Source organism: Emydura macquarii, unplaced genomic scaffold (assembly GCF_026122565.2).
Source record: "Emydura macquarii macquarii isolate MOO-44397 ecotype Brisbane River unplaced genomic scaffold, CSIRO-AGI_Emac_v2 contig_3305, whole genome shotgun sequence".
Classification (NCBI taxonomy): Eukaryota; Metazoa; Chordata; order Testudines; family Chelidae; genus Emydura; species Emydura macquarii.
Window position 1 is genome coordinate 3,725,992 of NW_027133442.1, and position 11,009 is coordinate 3,737,000.

Here is an 11,009-nt window from a genome sequence, read left to right on the forward strand (position 1 = left end):
AGCATGAAGGGACTTGGAGAAGGAGCCCAACAGGTGGTACAGAGCAGCCCGGATAGCAAGACGAACGCTCCATAGGCAGAGTGGGATGGATGCTTGGGCAGCCTAAAACCTGCTTTGCTCTGCTCCTTTGTTGCGAGGGCAAAGAAACTGGGTCCCCCGCAGCAGCCATTCCTCCATGCTGCGCCATCATCGCCTTTACCTCAGCCTCATTTCCACGGCTCTGCACAAGCCTGCCTCGTCTCGGACGCTGCTCTCCTCTGCAGCCTCGCTCTTTGTGCCTTCCTGCAGGGCTGCCCTTGCAGCTGAGAGCCCCCCTCTGCACGAGCCAGCTGTACTCTCCCCTCTATCTGCCGCCCCCCACTCCACTAGGGTCTGCTGGAAGCTCCTAGGAAGCACCAGGACTTCTATTGTATTTACTGGGCACTAAATCTCATCACTAGCACCAGAGGGTGTGCCAGGATGAGGAGCAGCTCCCAGCCCCCTGTGCCTCATAAGAACACATTCCCTCCAAAGAAGGCCCAACCACATGCAGAGTGGGGAATCCTACTCATACCACTTCTGCCTCTCCTGAGGGTCCTTGTCCCACGAATCCCCAGTAAGACACCTCCTCTCCCCCCAATGCTCACAGGGGCTGCCCACCATAGGGAGAGGTGTAGGGCAGAGGGTGTAGGGTAGGCCAGGCCAGGCCTGGAGCACCCCACTATTAGCCTCTTTCCATACTAACGTTTAAGTCTGCACAGGAGGGAAAACATGGGATTCCTGAAGTCAACACAGAATAGCCACCAGACTTGGGAACTCTCTAAGGGATACGATGATGGGACTAGCCAGTCCTCAAAGTAAATGGAGACTGGTCTGCCTGAGACAGCTACGCAACAAGCACAGGGAATGCAGGCCTGCTTTTAACTTGCCCCTGGACTCTCAAATATTGGGGGCTAACGCTGTTTGGTGACGCACAGAGCACAGCCGTCCAAGTGGCTTCCATTCATCACAGAGCAGAAATGCACAGCACTGGCCAAGCAGAGAAAGGCTCAGCTCAGAAACGTGGGGCAAGAGTCTTTTTCGGACTTGTTTCTTTGGCAGATTAACATTGAAGGACCTTACAAAAGTGAGTTTAAGGCTACGTCTTCACTGATGTCAGATTGACTTATCTGGATCGACTGAGCGGTCAGTGAAGACCCGCTCAGTCGATCCAGAAATCGACGTAAAAGACCACCTTCTTAAGTGGCGTAGTGCTGCGTCGACGGGAACACGGTTCCCAGTGGCACAGTGCAGTAAAGACAGCACGCAGAACAGAAGCACAGCAGTCGACAGGAGTTACGCAAGTTTTTTGTGTAGTTTGTGTAACTCCGGTCGACTGCTGCCAAATCACCGAGGTAAGTGTAGACAAGCCCTTAGAGGTGTTCACTTGGCACAGAGAGGGACAGACTGAAAGAAAGAGGAAAGAGAAGAGTGAGGATACCCCATTTCCACAGCTCAGCCGTGAGAAGGGAGGGTACAAAGCAGGCAGCTCTGCAAAACATTTGAGGGGAGCAATGAAGCAGGAGGAAATGAGAGCAGAGACGAGACTAGGTGGAGTTGTGCAGAACTCGGACCACAAGTTTGTATGGATGGGGAGATGAAACTGGGAGAGGGTTCTGGAGGGAGGTGGGAGATTACAGTGAGACAGGAGACCATCTTTAGCATCAGCCATTTAAATGGACTCAAAGGGGGAGGGGGGAGCAGGTGCCCAAGAGGATGCAATGGCAGTAACTGGACTGGAGGTAACCAGAGCATGAAGGCTCTTCTAATCTGGCTGGAAAGGATGGGTTTTGGGAGAGATTCCCGAGTGCAGGCTGGCAGGATTGGAGGGCAGCCGAGATACAGGCAGAGGTGGGTAATAGAGGAAGTGCTGAGTGATGGAGAAGGGGAATGAAGAAGAGTTAATAGTGGAACACCAAGGGAGATATTTTAGAGGCACTCAGATGCAAGGCTGAAGAGAAGAGAGTCATCAGGGTAGAGGGGCTAACTGACCTCTCACACAGAGCAAATGAAATCCTAAGAATAAGATGTAGAAGGAAGAGAGACATGGTGAAGTAGCCAAATGGAGACCCTGAAAGAACTGGAGAGACAGGAATCAGCTGTCCCCTACAGAAGCTTGGAGCAAAGGGGAGGAGGGGAGATGAGGTGGCAGGTAGAGGTAAACAAGTCAAAGAAAGGTTTGGAGACCAAAGCACATCTGGCAGCTTGAGAAAACAAATCCTATGAGAGAGGGAGGAAAGGGTGTGGGAGGCGGTGGGAGTAGCAGAAGGGAAGGGTGCAGGAGACATGTCAGAGGATTAGAGGTTAGAGAGCCGCTTGGAGATTGAGGCTGAGGGAGGAAAGGATGCCAGGCAGGCACAGCATAAGCTGGCTGGACATCCTGACAATGCCAATGTGTTGCAGGGCAGAGGGAAGTCAGCAGCAGAGAAGCGATGACCCAAACTGGAGGTGCTCAGCAAGGAGAGGCGGAGCCGTTCAGAAAGGAAGAGGCCAGAGAACAGAAGTCTAGCCAAAAAAGCCTTCACGGTCCCCCCATCCCCTTCACAGGCACTCAGTGGTGCAGGAGAGTAGTACTGGACACCCGGGGTGAGTGGGCAGAAAAGGAATTTCTCAGCAGGATGCTCGTTTAGACCAGCGGCTGCTCACAAGACACCAGCACCTTCCCCTTTATTCCTGTCTGCTAAATCACATTTCAAGTCAGCTAAAATGTTACTTTCCTAACAGATTTCCACATAGGCCACTGCTGGAGCTGTCTCAGCTGCTGGTGATTTGCCGATGGGGGTGAGCTGGCCCATGTGATGATGAAGGGCAGAGGTGAGACGCTAGTAAGAGGTGGCCCTTGTTACGAAGCTATTGGGGACGCTATTCCGGAACACTGATCTCTCATTTGGTTATGCCTTAGGCCAGTGACTACACTTGGCAGAACTCCCACTGGACACATTCCAGAGTCCCAAAGTTCAGTTCTCCCCTTGCTATCCAGACCTCCGAACAGCCTTAGCAACTGACAGGTTTGTTCAAACACCGCAAAGAAACTTACAAAGAAGGGAGATTCTCCAAGATAGTTTATGCCCTTCCCACAGGATAGAAGAAAAAGCAGGGCTTCCACATGATATGCCGGCCTGAGGAACAGATGTTACGGCCAGAAACAAGGAGGAATATTGATGGCCTTAGACCTGGAAACACTCAGCAGGAAGCAGGGCAGGAAACAATACTTTGAAAAGACATCTGAAACTGACGGGACCTACCTTCTACTGGTCCCCGAGGCGACAGGGAACTTGACCAGCTCAGAATGCATGCTGCATACTAACAGGGTCTGGCCGCAGTCACTTCATTAGGAGTCTGGGAAGGACTCTGCTATTTTACAACTCATGCTTTTGCAGAGCCCTGAATACCTCAGGCGAGGGATGGTGGAGTTTATAGTTATTCCTTCACACTGCTGTGCTCAGAAAGGTTTTAGTGTACACTGCATCTGTAAGGGCTCTGGCACCAGGCTGACTTCATATTCTCATCAGGCACTTCCTGTGGTAGGCTGGTTGTCCCACAGGTCTGCTGGCAGAGCCGGGCCTTTGGGGTTCCCCACCCATTCCTGACTGGGCCAAACTCAGAAGACAATTCACTGCATTTTCTTCTAAAGAGTTTCTAGCCTTGAAAACGCAGCAGACACACATGGATCACTGAAGCTGAAAGCTTGTCGCTTAATGCAGAGAGATGTCCGCCTTAAAAACCCTTCTCTCAAGATTAACACTGATCAGACGCTGGCTGGTCTCTGAGAAGAATGTGGCTGGGCGCTCATCTCCTATCCAGATAAGACAGACTTAGACGCCTTCCTTTCAAGATTCACATTACAACACCAAGGCAAGACAGCTCAGTGAAGCAATGCCTTCTGGTTAAGGCTGCTACACTATTCCTCTCCAAAAGAGACTGCTTTAAAAACCAACGTCGTTAGACAGAGTGAGTGTGGAAGCTACACCCTCCCTTTTCCACCACAACAGGCCCCTTGCTCAGGCCCACAGGACATGCCGGCTACAATCAAAGCTAAGTTCATGCTGTCCACTGTCACTCCCCCCGCTCACAGACTTTTCCTCCCCCTAGCCAGAGCCTCCCCTCCTCAACTCCTCCTCCACACTGGGGACTTCACTGTGCCCCAAGATAAGCCCCACGCCCTTGACCTACTCTTCATCCTGGACCCCCAAGAGCCTGAGTCTCATTCTCCCACCATACCCTTGGGCTCAAGGGCAGCTCCTCCTCCCCCTCCGTGCTCTCAGGTACACCTGCCACTCCTATATGTGCCTGAATGCTCTCTCCCCTGCCTACCCGCTGGTATGCAATCCTGCCTCACTGCTGTCTCAAGCACCTAAACTCACCAGGCTTTTCAGCCCAGACTTGCTCTCAGCCCCTCTTTTGCTTACTCTTCTTCTCCAGCTGCTGGAGCTGATACATATTAGTGTCTCTTCCACTGCCTTTAGCCAACTGCCCCATTCAAATCCATCTCCCCACACCTGAAATAACCCCAGTTACTTTCCAGTGTGCTACAGAAACAAGTCCCAAGAAATGCTTATGAGGTGCATGAGACAACAACTCAAAGAACAGCAGGCATGTCCCTGTCCCCCAGGAGTTGGAATCTCATCCCTGACACTCCTGAGCAGTCTTCCAGGCTGCAGAGTAACTTCTCCCTCCCTCCCTATGCGCTGGCAAGCCTCACTCCCTCTTCCAGGCCATTAACTCTCTTCCACCCACCCACCTCACCTACCCCTCCCAGTCGCTCTCTGGCTAGAGATGAGTAACTCTCCTCCTCCTCCTCCTTCCCTCTAATACTGAAATAATTTGCATCAGCATCTCCTCCTCAAATATCTACACTGATGCTTTCTACCTTCTCCCATCATCATCGAGTCCCTTAAAGGAAACCACTGACCCAGAGGCCTCTTTCTCTCCCATGTCTCCAGATTTAATCCCAAGATTCCTACCACTGGTAATGTCTCTTTCTGAGCTTAAAAGCCCTGTGCCTAGCCACTAAGTGCTGCTGCCACTTGATCTTTGATACTTTCCTATTAGCTCAGTGAGCTCTTGACCAGGTAGAAATGAATGTCTATCTTATAGGAACTAATCCTGCATCCTTCTGCTTTCCCCCAATCACTGACATTGGTGAATGTTTTGAAGGCTTGGAGAGTCTCTGCACTCATGTATGAATGTAAAGGATTCCCATCTCCAGTACAGATGCATGATTGGCTTGCAGGGTATTTTTATTTGCTCTTCCAGAACAGCAGGATTGACACTGGCTTATAGTACAGGCATTGAAGTGCTGGAACAAAGGAGTTAGTGCCAGTTCCCAAGACAGCTGCCCAGCCCCTCACCCTGATTTATTGCCTCACACTCCTGTAGACCTGCTAAAATTCACTAGAGATGTCCCAATCTGCTAAACCAGGGGTCCTCTATGGAGAGTCTTGGCCAGTTGGAAAAATGCTTTGTTCTGGAAGCGGAATCTGAAACTCTGTTAGGGAGGCAAGTCCCCTGCTTTTATCTGCAATGTGCTGGGAAGGTACAGGGAGATGTGCTGGAGCAGGGCTGCCCTCTTGCTCTCTACCCATTTAAATGTCTATTGATAACTTCAAAACAGGAATATCCCCTCCCCTTCCCAAAAAACCAAATCAAACCAAAACTTATCTTAAGAAATGCACCTGAGCAACCTTACCTCGCTCAAAGCAATCATTTACAAACTATGAAATCCCCATTTGGGGTAACATTCGAATCCAGGCCAATCTCAGTCCACAGGCCTTACCACTCAAACACATTCATGGTGTTTCACTAACCCAAACTCCCTTTCACTTTTGACAAAAAGGATCTCACACCTCTTATTCCATTCCCCAACTAATCTAACCTCCAAATATTTAGATAGTAAGAACCTGTGATGGACTGCTGAATTACATGTATGTCTACTGATAGTTCTATATGAATATTTCTGAGCATTGTGATTTGTCTCTTTGTTTCCTGGAAGAATGAAACAACTTAATCCAAATTAAGAAAAATGATTACTTCTCAAGAGACGTACTCATCTATTCCATTACAGACTGGTCTGGTTTAAGGGTATTGTACAAGAGGCAACGATTAACTCACATGCCTTGTGTTAGTGTCTCCTTGCTTCCTTCTAGACAGGGAGAAGTAAGGTGAGGAAAACATTTAAAACTGTACACATAAAAAAGGGGAAAACCCAGCATGGGAAATGAGTGGGGACCAACAGGCTGAGACTAAAATGGAGTGGAGACCATGAATTACTAAATGGGAGTCCCCAAGACAAGCTACTCAGTCTTCAGACTCTTTCGGTTACACCTTGGTTTAGGCATAAGCTCTAACATTGGGTCTTCAGAAGGGGCAACTGCTTTCAGTATAGATGTTGCTTAAGCCTTTATAATTGTAATTTGCTTTTTTGTTTTTTTTGGGGGGGAGTAAGGGGAGCTTCTAAATTAATACTCTCTTTTGATTACACGCAGCCCCATTGAACTGATGACTTCTTACCCTTCCTTCTCTTTCTAACTTTAAACAATTCTACAACCTCTAATTCCAATGCCAGACTTATAGTGCAACACATTCCAATTTATCAAGAACAGAACATAGCAAAGACTTAAGCACAGAGTCTTCTCATTGGACTGTATTAGACTGAGATGGCAGTGGTGAGAGTCTTGCCTGAAAAACTAAATTATTGGAAAAAATAAGCATGCCTCATTAGACAGAAAGCAAAATATTTTCTGGAGGCTGCGTCTCTCTTCTCTCTCTCTCTCTCTCTCTCCAGAGTCCACAACAACCACGTTGTTTGAACACTGAATGATTTCAATCTTACCGAAACATTCATGCTTGCCTGGGTTCCTGCTAATTCTGGAAAAACTATGTGTTAATATGCAACACCATTTGTTATAGCACATGACCTTGTATTGACACTACTCCAGATGCGTCTATCTTGGCAGCACCAGCGCCCAGGGCAAAGGATGCTCTGAGTAACACTTTTAATATAGAATGTGCTTTTGCATATGTTAGATCTTGTCCTACTTACAGAAAGGGTGTTACAACAGTGAGAACCTCAAATTTCCTCTAGTACCTTTGCCATAGCTCTCAAATACAACTTATTCTCCCATGCTTAATTTAACTCAGATGTCCCATCTCTTGCCTCCCTCTCTCTCAAGCAAATCGCATGACGAAGCAGCCCTCTCTTACCGCTTGATTCACCTCTCAACAACATTTTGGACCATCCCAAAGAAACTTCTGTCTCATTCAGGCTTCCTTCTTTCTGCTAACGAAGTCTCTTCTCCTCTCCATTTTCCTTGCTCTCAGTGCAGCCTTCACTACTGTACTCTAGCCCATCCTCACAGGTGGCTCTGGCATATTTAACTGCACTCTCTCTATTCTTATGGACTGCTGCAGGGTTCAGTTCTCACCCTCTGCCTTTTCCAACTATCTTCCTGCCTCAATCAGGCTCTCTCTATTTTGATATCTGGTACCATGTTTTATTTGATTCCATAAATACACTGTTTCAGAGATCTTAATTCAGCAAAGCTGTTGAGGAGACAATCTGAAAGAAAGATGCCATACCAGAGAGATGAGTTATACAGGTGTGGTACTTTACAAGATTAATGCCTTACCTCTTCTGAATTCTCTGCCCCACCATCCTTCCCACTGCCACCACTGCCGCTGCCAGGCTTTGCGGTGCTTTTAGCAGACTTTGGAGGCTCCTAGAACGAGGAGAGGGTATATTCAGTTGCACTGGGCTTGGAGAAGATTTAACTTTGTTCAGTGAAACAAGTTTCTGTGGGCTTGGCCATACTGCCCCATTGTTTGGACTACAGGGGTGAGAATAGCAGTGCCTAGCACACCAAAGTGCTGCCCAATAAATCCCCTGCGTGGACATTGCAGGTGCAAACTAAAAGGTTCCTAGTTCATGTTAAGGTAATCCTCTTCAAACAGGACTATGTTAATGCAAACTAGGAACCTTTAAACTTGCACCCGCAGCATCCACACAAGAGAGCTACAGCGCAGTACTTCGGTGCACACAGCATTGCTATTAACACCCCCATATTCCCAACTGCAGGGCAGGTTAGACATTGCCTTTATCTGCTTTACTCTTTCACATACTGTCATGGAGTCACCACTCCAAAAATGGAGGCTCCCTGGGATACTTCCTCCCCTTCACATTGGAGACTTCTGCACCCAACTAAGGCTGGGGCATCCCAACTGTCCAACTACTAAATCCGTCTATTCTCTTCCCTAGGAGAGGGCAGACGATCAGACTCGATAACCCACCTCCTCCAGCGTGGAAAACTGACTGTTAACCTCCCAAATGGAACAACCAGGCTACAAGAATGTTAACTCACGCCTAAAGATTCCTCCAGGGGACCTGAGGCCTGTCCATGGCCCACCACAGATGGGAGAAGGAAGGCCAGCAGCTGGGGAATTAATTTCGCTGGCAACAGCACAAACTTTCCCAGTGCTACATGTGGCTAAAACACCAGGCCCACGAGAGGGCATCTGACAGCAAAAAAGGTGAAAAGAATTAGCCTACACAGGACTTACAAAGAGGTTGCAATTAGGCCACGAGCACACCAGGAACAATGGGAAGAGAGGGGACTAGAGAGGGCTTGTGGGGGAAGGAACAGAGCGCACTGGGGGGCAGGGACAGGAAAAGAGGTGGGAGACCTGGGGTTGTGAAGTGGAAAAAGGAGAAGTAGGGGAGAGGGAATCCAGAGCCAGCTGAACAACAGACATGCAGGAGCCAGGAATATGAGCCAGGAATATGAGCTAGTGCACCCAGAAGAATGGGTTAGAGGGCAGCATGCTGGCTTGCTGCCTGCAGACATGGGCAGTGCATCATATATAGACAGTGTTTACACTGTGTGTGGCCAGTCTGTGGCAGCATGGCTGTGCTGTGGTGCCATGGCAACATATAGGCACAGGCCACGGCAGTGCGCTCCATGCAGGTTGCCGCACCATGACCTAGAGGGCAATGTGAGCATGCTATGGGTGACATGAGCCTGGGTTGTGGCAACACATGCAGCAAACATGTCCTGCCCACACACGTCCTGGCTATGGCGCTACGTGCAATGCTGCAGCCCTACAAGTGTCCAAGCTGTGTCACCACTAATGGCTAGGCCGAGCATGTGTTAGCATCACACCGGGCTGTGCGCCCTGCCACTGGAGCCCTCCCGTTTTTTTGTGCCAGCCGTGCCTGGATCGGGTCCCAGTTCACATGCAGGTGCAGATCTGTACCTGTGCTGCCGCCCTGGGGCCCCCGACACCCACAGCACAGCACAGCGCTCTCGAACGGCTCCCCTCTGCCCGCCCACCCCCGGCACTGGCACGGCCACTGCCGCCCTCCACCTGCCCCATGGCACCTTGTCACTTACCCCCCTGCCAGTGGCAGCACTGCCCGTGCCCCATGGGACCCTCTGCCCCACAGCCCCCTGTGCCCTGGCACCCTACCCCAGAGCCCGCTCTGCCCTGACAGCCCTGCCCCATAGCCCCCTCTTCCTCCTGCCCCAGAGCCCCCTCTGCCCTGACAGTCCTGCCCCATAGCCCTGCCCCATAGCCCCCTCTTCCTCCTGCCCCATAGCCCGCTCTGCCCCATAGCCCCATGCCCTGGCACCCTCCACATAACAGCCTCCTGCGCGCCCCATGTCCATGGCACCCTCCGCCCTCTCATGCCCGTGGCCCCTTCGGCCCCCAGCCCCGGCCCGCCGCGGCCTGCCCCCTTGCCTGTCCCGGCGGGGGCGGGGCGGGGCGGGGCCTGGCGGGGAGGGGGTCCCGCGGGAAGCGGGGGGGGGGAGGGGAGGACGGCGCCGCGCCGGCCCCACCTTCTCCTTTTTCAGCTTGTAGGGCATCCCGCTCCGCTCGGCCCGCTCGCCGCGCCGCCGCCTCAGTCGGGCCCAGCCAGCCGCCTCCCCGGCCCAAACCTGCCTAGCAACAGCCTGGCCGGCCGCACGCCACTGGCCGGCGCCGCCAGCACGGAATTTCCTCATTGGTCGCTCGCCGCGCAACCCACGCCAGCAGCCGCCGCCGCCGATTGGCTGGAGCGAGGCGCGGCCCCGCCCCCCAGCGTCCCCCCCTGGAGGAGGAAGGGGAGGGGCCGAGGGAGAGGCAGGGAGAGAGGGGCGGGGCAGCCCGCCGCAGTCCCTCTGCTGCTGGGGCCACGCACGCCGCCTGGCGGGCTGGAGGTGGCACAGATCCGCGACTGAGGCTGGGCTGGGCCTCTAAGGCAGGGGCGGGGATCCCCCAAGGGCCCCGTCCAAGGAGGCAGGCCTGCAGCAGGGGGTGCTAGAACCGCCCCTGCCCCTCCCCCACGTGCACCTGAGCAGGGGCACCCCCACCCCAAGGCTGCATGCACCACCTCCCAGAGAGGCTGTGGCACATCCACCCTCTCACCCCCTGGCACTGCCCACCCACCCCCAGTGATGAGGTTGGCGTCCCTGTGTAGCTCAGATGGCTTCTCTTCTCTCCCTCCCCTCCCCCCCGCAGCCCGTCAGAGATGTGGCTAACTTGACATAAGTTGGTAGCGTAGACCAGGACTACTTTAGGCGACATCTTTTGGTGCTGCAGGAGCGGTGGGCCTCTGTGTTCACCTCAAGCTGCTAGCGTGTGAGAACTACAGCTGACCTCGTCTGCACAAGGATCCTCATGGATGCTTGTCACGCTGGTTGGCTGGGCGGGGGGTGGGCATTTGTTATATTGTTTAACATAAATATGTCAAAATCATAATAATTCTGTATTACTGCATCTGAAGAAGAGAGCTGAAGTCTCTTGGAAGCTTATGTCTGCAAATATTAAATTTGTTAGTCTTTAAAGTGCCACAGGTCTCTTGTTGTTTTTGCTGTATACGGACTAACACGGCTACCCCTCTGGAACTATTCATAATAATTCATGTGAGATATGCCATGTCAGGTACTGTTAGAAAGACTATAATGTGCTAAGTAAGATGATGATGCTTATGTTCATGTGCTGTATGTGTAATGGAA

At 51.6% G+C, this 11,009-nt stretch overlaps 1 protein-coding gene across 4 annotated transcripts in view; it reads right to left on the bottom strand.

Moving 5' to 3' along the window:
• Positions 1-10,608, bottom strand: part of PPP2R5D (protein phosphatase 2 regulatory subunit B'delta) — a 45,380-nt gene extending 34,772 nt beyond the window's left edge. Inside the window, exons 1-2 of one of the 4 annotated variants that reach the window (XM_067532914.1) lie at positions 10,534-10,608; positions 7,647-7,736 (exon numbers count right to left, since the gene is read on the bottom strand). In XM_067532914.1, coding sequence (XP_067389015.1) covers positions 7,647-7,736; positions 10,534-10,578 — 135 coding nt within the window. In that variant the 5' untranslated portion in view covers positions 10,579-10,608. Of the gene's footprint in view, positions 1-7,646; positions 7,737-9,851; positions 10,009-10,533 lie in introns of those variants that run through there. The other 3 variants (XM_067532915.1, XM_067532917.1, XM_067532916.1) reach the window with 3 other exon arrangements.
• Between the last annotated feature and the right edge of the window lie 401 nt (positions 10,609-11,009).